Source organism: Ictidomys tridecemlineatus, chromosome 3, assembly GCF_052094955.1.
Source record: "Ictidomys tridecemlineatus isolate mIctTri1 chromosome 3, mIctTri1.hap1, whole genome shotgun sequence".
In the NCBI taxonomy this organism is placed as follows: Eukaryota; Metazoa; Chordata; class Mammalia; order Rodentia; family Sciuridae; genus Ictidomys; species Ictidomys tridecemlineatus.
In genome coordinates, this window is record NC_135479.1 from 60,193,035 (window position 1) to 60,206,871 (window position 13,837).

The following is a 13,837-nucleotide window of genomic DNA, read 5'->3' on the forward strand; positions in this document are numbered from 1 at the left end:
GCCTGAAGCATCTCATCCTGGACTTCTCATTTCTGGGAAATTATGATTGCTTTTTCAATTTGTTTGTGTGATTGGTTTGGTCAGACTTTCTATTTCTTTATGATTCAATCTTAGTAGGTTATATTTTTCTAGGAATTTATTTATTAGTGACAAATAATTATAACAGGCCCTTATTATCTGTTTTAGTTCTGAGATATCTGTAGTAATTTCTTTACTATTCACTATATTTATTAAATTTCCTTTCTAGTTTTCAATTGTATAAGGAACCTTATTTCCTATCTTTAAAATGTGTTTACTTGTTCAGATATTATGATGATAAGATTTAAAATTATTTGGCTACATTTAAAATTACTATATGTATACTTTTTGGTGAAATTTGTGGAGATAATTTATGTTAACCCTCCCCAATTTCTAACAAATATCCAAAAGTAGTTTTTAAAAAGGTTTAAAATTTTTAAATTGTATGAAAAAAAGAAAAGTATCTTCTACCATGAACTTGGAAAAATGAGATTTAGGGAAAGGAATTAGAAGGAAATTTGAATGACTTGACCTCCTGTTACCTACTTTTTTTTTTTTAAAGAGAGAGAGAGAATTTTTTAATATTTATTTTTTAGTTTTTTCGGAGGACACAACATCTTTATTTTTATGTGGTGCTGAGGATCGAACCCAGCGCCTTGCACATGCCAGGTGAGCGCGTTACTGCTTGAGCCACATCCCCACCCACCATACCTACTTTTAATTCTCAAAGAAGCAGTGTTGAGAGAAAGAAAGAAGGTCAATAATATCCTAGGATTTCTCATGCATATTTCCTAATTGGAGAAAAGGTAAATGGGGGTGGTAGTAAATGGTATGCTTAGACATTCCCATTCTGCTGTCTTGGTTTCTCAGTGGCTGCAGATAGAGGACCTGTGGTATGAAATTTTCCAGGGTGATGAGCAAGCCCTCAGGAGTAATTTATATGTCTGTTTGGAAGAGTAGATCAGCAGAGGCTTGAACACAGCAAATACATACCTGGAAAGAGAAATTAAAGAAAACTCATTGTGCCCTCCCCCCAAAAAGCCTTTTGTGTAAGAAACACAAACCAAGAATATACCCTATTAGTGCAGTGTACTGTTAAAGAACTTAAAATGATACATTCAAAAATAAAATGATAAGACAAACAAAGAAATAAAATGATTGATTGGACATTCAGGTATCACCCTGCCCACCTTTATAAAGTCAGTATATAAAATGAAAAGGATCAAGGAATAAAATGAGGTATGATTAAAAGTAAGAAGTCTTGACAGAATCAGAATGAATGCAGAAGGACAAAGTTTAGGCAGTTACAAAGAAGTAGAAAAATATGAAGATCATCTAACATAATAACATATTTCTGTACTGGAGAAACTTGTAAAGTATAGAAATTATGTAATTGAACAAAAAATGTTTTCCCCTTAAATTTAAGAGGAACTCTAGGTTGACAGAGGGTTTTCTTGTGGGCTAGCAATAACTTTGATTCTTTGTGCTGTGTTGACTGGCTTGGCCTTTAACCTCATGACAGATGGTAGTTTTTTTCCCCCATTTTTTTAAATTGTTGCATTATAGTTCTACATAATGGTGAAATTTGTTGTTACATATTTCTGTGTGCATAACTTGGCCAATATTATTCCCCATTTACCCGCTTTCCCTTTACTCTTTCTTCCCATGGTGTCCTTAATCTACTGATCTCCCTTCAGTTTTCATGAGACCCCCCTCCCCAACTTTCTTTTCCTTTTTCTTCTTTAGTTTTCACATATGAGGGAAAACATATGACCCTTGACCTTCTGAATTAGGTTTATTTTGCTTAACATAGTATTCTCAAGCTCCATCCATTTACCTGCAGATGACTTAATTTCATTTTTCTTTATGCCTGAGTAAAACTCTGCTGTTTGTATGAATGTGTGTGGATCACATTTTCTTTATCTTTTCATCTGGATCCATAGTATGGCTATTGTGAATTGTGCTATTATAAACATGCATATGCCTGTTTCCTTATAATAAGTATGATGACTTTAATTCTTTATCATAAATACTGAGGAAAGGTATAGGTGGTTCATGTAATGGTTTCATTTCTAATGTTTTGAGGGAATTCCATATTGATTTCCAGAGTGGTTATACTAATTTACAAACCCATCAACAATGGAAAAGTATTTTTTCCCCTACATCTTCTCCAGCATTTATTATTGTTTGTATTCTTAATAGCTGTCATTCTGACTGGAGTAAAATGTGTTTGATAGATTACTTCTGGCTAATGATTGGAGGATGAATCTCTTGATTAATGTAGCTATTGTCTTTGAAATTGTGAAGTGCAAGCTCTTCAGCTTTGTTCTTTTTTTCCCAAGATCATGTTGACATTCCATATAAATTTTTAAATTTTTTTAGTTGTCAATGGACCTTTATTTTATTTATTTATATGCGGTGCTGAGAATCTAACCCAGTGCCTCACACGCGCTAGGCAAGCGCTCTACTACCGAGCCACAACTCTAGCCCCTCCATATAAATTTTAAGATAGTCTTTCTACTTCTTTAAAAAAATGCCAATGGGAGTTTGATGTAGATCACATTGAATGACTCTGTTAAGTTACTTTGTATTATCTCAACATCTCAACAGTGTTACATCTTCCAATACATGAACATGAAATTTCTTACTGTTTTGGAGGAGGGGGCACTAGAGATTGAACTCAGGGGCACTTGACCACTGATTTACATCCCCAGACCTATTTTTTTTTTTTTTTTTTTTAATTTAGAGACAGGATCTCACCGAGTTGCTTAGTACCTCACTTTTGCTGAGGCTGGCTTTGAACTTGTGATCCTCCTGGAGATTATAGGTGTGTGCCACAAGCACCCAGCTAAATTTCCTACTTTTTTTTTTTTTTAATCTTTTATTCCAGCTGTGTTTTCTGAGTTTCAGTGTTTAAGTCTTGATCCTCCTTGGTCAAATTTTATTCTTATTTCATTCAGGTGCTATTGCAAATAGAATTATTTTTAAAATCCTCAGGTTGTTCAAAGCTAGTATGTGGAATACAATGGGATTTTGTGTGTTGATTTTTGTGTCCTGCAACTTCATTGCATTTGCTTATTTACTCTTAAGCATTTTTGTGGCTTCTTTAGTGTTTTCTATGTAAGAGATCATGTCTTCTGTGAACAGGAATGCTTTTCCAATTTTGGACACTTTTTATTTCTTTTCTTGCCTGATGGTCTGACAAGAATGTCCAGTGGTGAAAGCAGTCATCCTTGTTTTATTCCTAAAGCTTCTTGCTCCACTGTTTTTTGTGACAAGGTTCTTCATTTTAAGAGGTCATGGAATTTTGTGTTTTAAATGAGGTTCACAATTTTTAAAGTATAATTTTATAGGCCTTAGCATTTATTTTATCATCTCTCCTAAACATGAAACCCAATGATTATGTTTTCAGTGAAATGTTGTTTTTTTGAGACGTTAATTTAAAGCTTGGCCATAAAGTAAAATATTACCTCTGTAAATACTTTGCTAGAAAATTGTCAAGTTAATGAATACCCATAACCAAGACTCTGTAATACATCATGTAGACAAATAACAGATGCATCCTAACTTTCAAGACACTTTGTTCTTTTGGGGGGAAATTTAGAGTTTTGGGGGTCAGGATGATGTGCTAAGAAACAGCATTGGAAAAAACTTGGTTTTTTTTTTTTTCTTTTCTCTTTAGTGGTAGTAGGGATTGAACTCAAGTCCTCCCACATGTGATGCAAGTGCTCTCCCACTGAACTACACCCACCCTACCCCTTATTTGTTTTAAAACAGGGCCTCACTAGTTTGCCTACACTATCCTGGACCTTGAATCCTTCTGCCTCAGCCTCCCTAGTAGCTGGGATTATAATTCTGTGCCATTGTGCCTGGCATGTAATAGACCAATCTTTAAGACTTGATGACACCTTACTTCAAGTCACTTGTCTCTCTATGTAGCAGTAGCTGGGAGTTTTGTGGTTTTTTTTTTTTTTCTGCTTATTTTTATTATTGGTTGAAAAATCCTCAGATCTGGAATTCATTTTTTATGGCATAGGGTTTAAAACTATTTTATGGATATCCTTTAAGAACTTGTAATTTCTTTTGCAAATCAAAATCTTTTGTCATTTACTTCTAGATTTTTTTTTTTTTTTACCATCCTTCCCTTCCCTGCCAAAGAATCTGTTATTAGAATTAGAAGTTTAATAGTACTCTAGTACGGTATATATTATTCTGAGTTGAGCAGGAGGCAGGAAGGAGTTCACTTTGAAAATAAACACAAATTTTTACAAATTTTTAATTTATTTAAAAGTCTTACCAGGATGTTAGAAGTATCACTTAAAAATTTTCAAGAATTTTTTTTGGTTGTTGTTATACGTATTAGGCCTCAAGAGAGGAGAACTGGATATGAACAGTTTCACCCAGGCCCATCCACAGTGGATCATGATTCACTGGAATCCAAGCGACCACGTCTGGAGCAGGTTTCTGATTCCCATTTTCAGCGTGTCAGTGCTGCGGTTTTACCTTTAGTGCACACGCTGCCAGAAGGATTGAGGTCTTCTGCAGATGCTAAGAAGGTAAATATTTGTTCTCTTGCCCTGTGGAGCTATAGGTTTGTAATGTTTATTTAGCCATATTCAGGCACAGTGCCTAAAAGACAGTCCAGTTATGTCACTCCCTAAAGGTTACTGCTAATAGGAAAGTAAAAATTTTGTTAAATAGAACCATATAACACAGATTTAGTTCTCCAGACTTTAAAGTCAGTACTTTTGACTTTTTAGGAAATGAAAACAATCTGAGAACTGATAAAGAAAAATTTCTATTGCCTAATTCTCAGAAATTTGGACTGACTTGCTGCACTATAAAATATGGTCTGAGGCACTCAAGGCTACCAGTTTTGTCAAATTTAAAGTATATTTTAAATAAGCCCCTATAATTTAGTAGCAATTTATTAACTTACTACATAGGAGAAAACACATTTTAGGTACAGTTTAACTGTAGTTTTTAATGTAGAAAAAAATTTGCTTCTAATTTGTGTAAGTATTACAAATACAGAAAACTTGGAAATGATAGAGGAAAGAAGTGATGTAATTTATTTGCAGATAATGACTCCCTTATTTCGTTAATTTTTAAATAAAATTTTATATATTTACTGCACTATGTGATATTTGATATATATGTATATTTTGGAATGAGTCGATCAAACTAATTGACGTATTTTTTACCTCTTGTAGTTGCCTTTTATGTGGTAAGAACATTTAAAATCTCTTAGCAATTTTCAAGTATATAATATATTATGGTTAACTAGAGTCATTCATACAATCAGATGGAACAAATACTTTTAGTGTTAACTATATTTTGTTACATTTCAAATAATGCATAGAGTGAATTTATGAGAGTTCTTTTAAGCTCACATTATTTTTCCTCTTGTGTTTGTTATTACCCTTCTTTTGTGAAATGTGTCCCTGTATTATGCTTTTGCTTTGTTGTTATGCTTATCTTTTTCAGTGGTCTGTTTTCCTAATTAAATCTGTAGAGTAGGAAATACCTAACAAGTAGGTATTGAATAAATACTTGTTTTAAAATAAATTAAGAAATGCTTAACAGTGGCATATAACCATTTTCATTAACATCTGTTAATACTTTCCCCACTGTCTTTTGTCTTTTTTTTTTTTTTTTTTTTTAAGCAAGGGCACTTAACCACTGAGTCACATCCCCAGGCGCCCCGCCCCTCCCCCCCCCCCCCCCCCCGCCTTTTTTTTTTTTTTTTTTTTTTGATATTTTATGTAGAGACAGGGTCTTGCTGAGTTCCTTAGTGTCTTGCTGAGTTGTTGAGGCTGGCTTCAAACTCTCCATCTTCCTGGCTTCAAACTCCAAACCACTGGGATTACACTTGTGTGCAAATCACACCTAGCTCTATTTTTTTTTCTTTTGATATTTGGGATTTAACTCAGGGGCACTCAACCATTGATCCACATCCCCAGCCCTATTTTGTATTTTATTTAGAGACAGGGTCTCACCGAGTTGCTTAGCTCTTTGCTTTTGCTGAGGCTGTCTTTGAACCTGTGATCCTCCTGTCTCAGCATCCTGAGCTGCTGGGATTACAGGCATGCGCCACTGTGCCTGCTAAATTTTTTTTTTTTATCTTTATAGCATACTGAAGTTTAAAATGTTTTTGACAGAGCTGGGTGTGGTGGCACATGCCAATAATCCCAGCAACTCCGGAAGCTAGGACAGGAGGATTGCAAAATCAAAGCCAGCCTCAGCAAAAGTGACATGCTAAGCTACTCGGTGAGATCCTCTCTCTAAATAAAATACAAAATAGGGCTGGGTATGTGGCTCTGTGGTTTTAGCGCCCCTGAGTTCAATCCCTGGTAATCCCCCCAAAATGTTTTTCACATCAAACCTCTTTCCTCTATTTACTTTTATGGCTAATTGCCTTTTCTTCCCTAATATCATGTGAATAAATACCCACAATTTTCTTTGAGATTTTATGCAATGAAAAATAATTTAAAAGATAGTATGTCTATGCTTTATTTTCAAATAGTTCAAGAACAATTTGTATATATAAAGAGAAAGCAAATATAGCATACAACTGGTAAATCTAGATGAAGGATAAATGACTGTCCATTTTATTATTCATTTAACTTTTATGTAAGTTTTCAAAAATAATAAGTTGAATGTAGAAAACACTTTGTGGTAAGCTAGCTTTTGGTAGGTTTGAGACACACCTGACCATGTGATGCACATGTTTTTCTGGTTTATAAGAAATGTTTTACTGCATTAAAAGGAAAAAACCCCTTAAACATAGCAAATAAAGTTCTTTCAAGACTGAATAATTTATCATAATATAATTTAAATATATATATATTAGCAGAAGGGAATCTTAAGCACTCATTCATTAAAATGTAACATGTTGGATCAAAGTAAGACCTATTTCCTTTTTTCTTTTTTTTGGTACCAAAAAAAAGGGATTGATTGTACACAGGGGTGCTCAACCATTGAGTTACATCCTAGACCCTTTTTATTTTTAGAGACAGGGTCTTGCTAAGTTGCTTAGGGCCTCATGAAGTTGCTGAGGCTGGCTTTGAATTTGTAGTCCTCATGCCTCATCTCGAGCTGCTGGTATGATAGGTGTGCCCACAGCACCTAAGCTTATTTCCATTTTATAGTTGGGAAACCAATATTGAGGAAAAGTCAGAGACCTATATAGATCCTCTTAAGTTGAAAGGAACCCCTAGATCTGCTTACCTGACTCATTTTTCTGTTGTTTTTGATTTTATGTTGAGTTTTTAGTTAATGTTTTCAGATGTTTTCCCCATTTCATTATTTGCCTCTTACATTTATTATAATTTTGATAATCAGAAGATTGTTTTTGTTTCATCAGTTTTTTTTTTAAATAGTATGTTTTGTTATTATCCTTCCTAAGCCCAAGATGTCATTTTTTAAAGTTTTTTTGTGATTTGCTGATAAGCCTCTTATGTTTGTTATTTCTTGGCTTTTATTTTGATATAAGACGTGAGTAGGAAATTAATTCTTTTTTTTAAAAAATAGCTGTCTGGATGTTGCATAAAGGTGGGGACAATGTTTCGATTGTAATTTTGTGCCTAGATTCTGTCATATAAGGATGTACTCAGGAGTTTTATCTTTTTGTTAAATATTTAATCAGAAAGGAAGTCGTGGAAAATATTGATATGTAATACCAATTCTTAGGGCATGCATCAGAATTACCTGTGGAGCATTTTCAAAATCTACTGATGAAAGTATAGTGTTTTACATTTATACATAATTATATAACACAAATATTAATATAACATGGAAGTCCGGATGATTCATTAAATATTTTTCTCTGTACATTAATGTTTCAAAGTTTTCAGGAACAAGCTATCTCACAATTAAAGAAGACCTTAAGAAAATTAACAAATAATGCAGTTAGTCTTCATTTAGTGCTAGAGTAGCTGGTTTAGTGAATTCAAGATTGTTATGCTTTGGTGGGCAACTCAGGAGGAATGGAGACAGGAGGATTGCAATTTCAAGGCCAGCCTCAGCAATTTAGTGATGTCCTAAGCAACTTATTGAAATGCTGTCTGAAAATGAAAAGGGCTAGAGATGTGGCTTAGGGGTAAAGCACTCCTAGGTTAAATATCTAGTACCAAAAAAAGAAGAATTACTATGCCTTTCATGGTATTAGTGAAGATTTGAATGTTACAAAGATATTATAAAGATATTTCTGCCTATATTTTGTTTTTTAAGGTTGATGGGGAGATGGTCATTCCCCAGGTATGATTTCTTATTTTGAAGACACTGTTTTCTTTTGAAAACTAGTAACTTCAAGAATTTATATTGTAACAGAGGAAGCATGAAGTACAGGGTTTAAGGCTGCTAGAGATAAACTGCATATGAAACCTAAATGATACAGGAATTTAACTGTATTATTGATTTATTGTTATTTAATTTTTTTTAGATTTATATGTGTGTATACATATATATGCATATACTTTTCGTTTTTTTGTTTTTTTTTTTTTTGGAGGTTCTTGAAATAGGCCTTGTGCATATTAGGCAACTATTCTGCTTCTGAGCTATATTATTCTTTGTTTTATTAAGGCTTCCTTATAGAGTTGTTTAGGATTTTAGGATGTAGCCACCATCGTCTTTTCTCCAGATGTCCCTTTTATTAAGTATATGCTATGTCAGGTTTAGCCTTTTTAGGCTTTTTAGCAATATACATGTTATGTTTTAGCTGCCGTCTCTGAAGCAAAGTGGATTGAGACAATTATTTAGGTATCTCTTCTGTACATTCTTGGTTTAGAATTAGAACCAGCTAGGTTTTGTTTGTTTTTTGGTACTGGGAATTGAACCCAGGGGCACTTAACCACTCACTGAGCCACATCCCAGCCCGTTTTTATATGTAGAGACAGGGTCTTGTCAAGTTGCTTAGGGCCTTGCTAAGTTGCTGAGGCTGTCTTCAAACACTTGATTCTCCTGCCTCAGCCTCCCAAGCCTCTGGGATTACAAATCAGCAACACTGTATCAGGCTCATTATTTAATACCTGTTAGGTTTTTACAGTTTCACTTATCATTCTCATTCTGGGCTTCTCATAGCCTAAAGAAAACTAAAACCTCAAACTAAAATTCATTTGTTTTATGACCTTGCTTATATCTTTAACTTATATTGGAAGTTAGTGATTTTGTGTGTGTGTATTGTAATAGTAGATTTTGGGTGGAAGGGCTTTCATTCTTTTGCAGATTTGTTGGTGGAATTGATGAAGTTTTTCTTTTCTTTTTTTTTTTTTTTTTGTGTGTGTGTGTGTAAAGTAAGATGATGGTTTTTCACTAAAGAGAGTTTACATGTGTTATAGTATGGACAGGCTTAGCTGTCTGTCTGCTTTACCATGGTAGGCCTAGAAATGGTAAGAACAAATGTTCCTAGGTCTGACTTCTGTGCCTCAGCTTTGATTCTTAGAAATTCTGAAAATGTGTGTGTGTGTGTGTGTGTGTGTGTGTGTGTGTGTGTGTGAGAGAGAGAGAGAGAGAGAGAGAGAGAGAGAGAGAGAGAGAGAGAGAGAGAGAGAGAGAGATATTGGGGATTGAACCCAGGGCCTTATACATGCTGAGCATATACTGTACCACTCAGCTACATCCCCCAGGCCCTGAAAAATTTTTGATAGGAGTTCTTGGCCATATCATAGTTGTTAAGTTGGGTGGACACACAGGCTTTACCTGGAGAGACACTATTTCTTATTCTTATTTTAAAGAGCCATTGCAAGAAAATGGCTCAGAAATTTCTTTTTCTTTCCTTTTCTTTCCCTAGAATTTCCCAGTAGTGTCAGTATTGTTACTGAAGACTGATCAACCACCTGGCCAACCTCACTGTGTATAGCTTTTAGGGTCTTCAAAACGATTCATCTAAACTAGAAAAGTTCATCTAAACTATCATCTAAACTAGACTATTCATCTATTCATCTAAACTAGAAAAGTTCTGTAACCATCTGTGGGATTTATGTATGTATATTTGCTTGTGTGTGGATATGAAAATTGGTAGTGAGAGACTGCTGTTAGGGAAATAGTACACATGGCTCTGCTGTATTTTAAAAGTTACTTTTTCAGTTAAGACCATCTTGACTCAGCCAGTGTGCTGTTAGTGAGAAATAAATTTCTGGTCTCAAATTTCTTTAAAGGATCCAGCATTTGGAGGCAAACATGAAGCTCCATCTTCTCCAATCTCTGGGCAACCATGTGGAGATGATCAAAATGCTTCACCTTCCAAACTTTCAAAAGAAGAGTTAATACAGAGTATGGATCGTGTAGATAGAGAAATTGCGAAAGTAGAACAGCAGATCCTTAAACTGAAAAAGAAACAAGTAAGTGTTTTTATTTCTTAATATATACTAATATGTTTTTCCCCCTAAAGAAGGTAATGTTGAATTTTCCATATTTTAGAACTATATATAAAAGGAATCATTCCTTATATAGTCTGTGATTTGCTTTTTTTGGCTATTAGTTTTCTTAGTTTCTGTACTGTCTGATTATATATTCTTTGAGTGTACTGTATGATGCCAAATTTGTTAAATGAGAGTACAATTTTACATTCCCATTGGTAGCATGGATGTGTATTAGTTTATGCCCATCCTTATCTTTACTTGATGTATATATTTTTTTCATTTGGATATGAAGTAGTTTTCATTTTGGTTTTAATTTGCATTTCCTTGATTAGAAGTGAGGGCTTATTTCCACTTGTTTGTGGCTTATTTTCCCAGGATGTATCATTAAGGTCTTGTATCCTCTTAAGTTGTTTTGTTATTTTCTTATCTTTATTTCCTACCAGGTGTAGTGTTGCATGCTGTAATCCCAGCTACTTGATAGGCCAAGGCAGAAGGATCATAATTTTGAGGCTAGTCTCGACAACTTAGTGAGATGCTATCTCATAAGAAAAAGAGTTGTGGATGTAGTTTAGGGATAAAGCACTTGCCTAGCATGTGTGGGGGGAAAAAGATTTCTTAAAGACTTGTCAGTTGTGTACATCATAGATATCATTTAAGTTGTGGTTTGTCATTTCGTTTTTTTAAGGAAGGATTTGCTTTTTAAATGAGAAAGTATTTTGCCTTGATATATTGTCTAGACTGGTCCGTAACTCCTGAACTCAAGTGTTCCTCCTGCCTCACTCTCAAGTAGCTATGATTACAGGTGTATGCCACCTGGCTTAAGGAAGGACTTTTTAAAAATTAAGATTATATGTCATATTCCACAATTCTTACCTTTTCAAAGTGCTTGTAATGTATTTATAAAGATTTGCCATCATCAGTAATTCCAGATATCAAGTTAATTTTTATTACTTTAAGAGAAAGCCCCATATCAATTAGTAGTTACTCCACATTTCCCTCATTTTCATCCGTTGGCTTCCCCTCAACTGTCTGTGTCTATGATTTGTGTATTTTGAACATTTTGGCCTATAGCAATATAACTTATGTGACTTTTTGTGTTTGACTGCATTTATTTAGCATGTTTTCAAGATTCATCCATGAAATATTTTGTGTGGACACTTTATTACTTTCTATGATTGAATAATAGTTCCATTGCTTGGCTATATTTTATTTGTTCATTTATTAGTTGGTAATCATTTGGTTTGTCCACTTTTTGACTATGATGAATAATGCTGATGTGATATTCATATTTTTGCATTGACATGTTTTCCCCCTTGGATATATATCCAGGAGTGGAATTGCTGGGTCATGTGGTAAATCCATTTAAATGTTTGAGGAACTTCCAACTGTCTTCCAAAGTGGCTGAACCATTTTATATTCCCACCAGAAGTTTATAAGGGTTCCACTTTTTCTGTCTCTTTGTCAATGGTGTTTTTTGGTGAACAGAATTTCTTTTAAGTCTTATGAATAAGGTAATTTATTATATTCTTAAAGTTTTATAGTTTTGCTTTCCACATTATTCTTTAATCCACTGGAAATTAACTTTTTGTCACCCTCAAGGTAACAGTCAAAAGCCCCTCCCCCAACTGCTCTTTAGTATTGACTCTATTATAATTAATGTTTACATCTATAAATAGATTGCTTTCTGGGCTTTGGGTTCCTGTCTGCTGGTATTATCTTCTTAGGTTCTCCTACTTATTAGAGATTTACAGTAATTCTTGTTCAGTAAGGTATGCCCCACTTCTGTGTAAACATTTCAGCTACCAAAAAATTTTGTATCTCATATAATTTTTAGGATCACATTGTTCATTTCTCCAAAAAATCTTTCTGAAATTTTAGAGGGAATCATATAGAATGTAGAAATCAATTTTGAGGGAGTGATGTCTTCTATTTTTTGCATACTGGGGATTGAACCCAGAGCCTTACTCATATTAGGCAAGTGTTTTACCAGTGAGTTATATACCCAGCCAAGAAAAGATATCTTTATGATTTTGAGTCTTAATAATCCATGAATATAGTATACTTTTCCATTTTTTAATTTTTTTTTCATGTTTTATTTATTTTGTGATTTTGGGGATTGAACTTAGGGCCTCACATATGCCAGTCAAATACTGTACCACTGAGGTACACCCCATCCTTTTTTAAATTTTGAGAAAATATTTCATTACTTTTACTAGGCTGAATTAGAACTTGTGATCCTCCTCCTTCAGCCTCTAAGTCATTGGGATTGCAGGTGCATGCCATTGTACCTAGTTCATGTTTTAGTTTTGTCCAAAAATATTTTATATACCTTATGTTAGAGTCAACTGAGATACTTTGTATTTTTATGTTATTGTTAATAATATCTTTGTAAAATTTTTATTTGTTTAAATATTACATTTGACTTCTTTTATACTAACTAGCAGCTTCTCAAAATTATTGTTTTTATGCTAATGATTAATAGATTGTTTTGGGGCCTCTGTATAGGTAATAGTCATGTCAACATTTTAAAAAATAACATTTTTGTTTTTATCTTTACAGTTTTATTTCTTTTATTTATTTTTCTATTGTTTTATTCTGGTTCAGACTAATATTTAAAGTGATCATTGTTGTTCTTTGCTGCTTTCATTCATTTATTTATTTATTTTTAATTATTTTTTAATTTTAGGTGAACACAATACCTTTATTTTTATGTGGTTCTGAGGATCCAATCCAGTGCCTCATGCATGCTAAGCAAGCACTCTACCACTAAGCCACTGTTAAAGAAATGTGTTTTACATTTTATCATTGATTATGTTGAGTTTTTTGTAGACACTCTTTATCAGGTTGGAAAATTTCCTTCTATTCCAATATGCAGACTTTTTATTTAATCATGAAGGAATGTTTAGCTATACCATTTTTTTTTTACATTTACTGAAAATCTTTCTCCTTTAATATCTCAATGTGATGAACTCATTTAGTTTTAAATCACCTGTGTATTTTAGTGTTCAGCCTAAAACAGTCATGATATATTATCTCTTTTTAAAATTTAATTGCTGGATTTAATTTAACAATATTTATTTTGAGTTTTATTTTGCAATACTGGGTATTGAAGCCTGGGCCTCACATGTGTTAGGCAAGTGCTCTATCCTCAGCCCTTTTTAAATTTTATTTTGAGATAGGGTCTCGCTAAGTTGCCCAGCATTTAGTAATCTAGCAGATTGCTGGAGGTTGAATGTCAATAACTAATAAAAATTTTTAAAAAGGTTTAACTGAATAGGAAACTAACAATCTTTAAAAATTTATACACCTAAAAATCAGGACTTAAAAATATACAACATAAAAACTGACAACTCCTCGAGAAAATGAAAAAATTTAAAATCCTAGTGGTAATTGATATGTTGCCAACAAAAATAAGAAATTATATATATATAATTTTTTTTTTAAAGAGAGTGAGAGAC

At 33.5% G+C, this 13,837-nt stretch overlaps 1 protein-coding gene across 29 annotated transcripts in view; it reads left to right on the forward strand.

Annotated features, from left to right (window-relative positions):
• The window catches only part of Ncor1 (nuclear receptor corepressor 1), a 156,431-nt gene that overhangs the window by 37,396 nt on the left and 105,198 nt on the right, over positions 1-13,837 (forward strand). For 28 of the 29 annotated variants that reach the window (XM_078042935.1, XM_078042927.1, XM_013365441.4 and 25 more), the window contains 2 exons: positions 4,382-4,574; positions 10,176-10,358. In XM_078042935.1, the coding sequence (XP_077899061.1) occupies positions 4,382-4,574; positions 10,176-10,358 (376 nt within the window). The remainder of the gene's footprint in view (positions 1-4,381; positions 4,575-10,175; positions 10,359-13,837) is intronic. The other variant, XM_013365460.4, reaches the window with a different exon arrangement.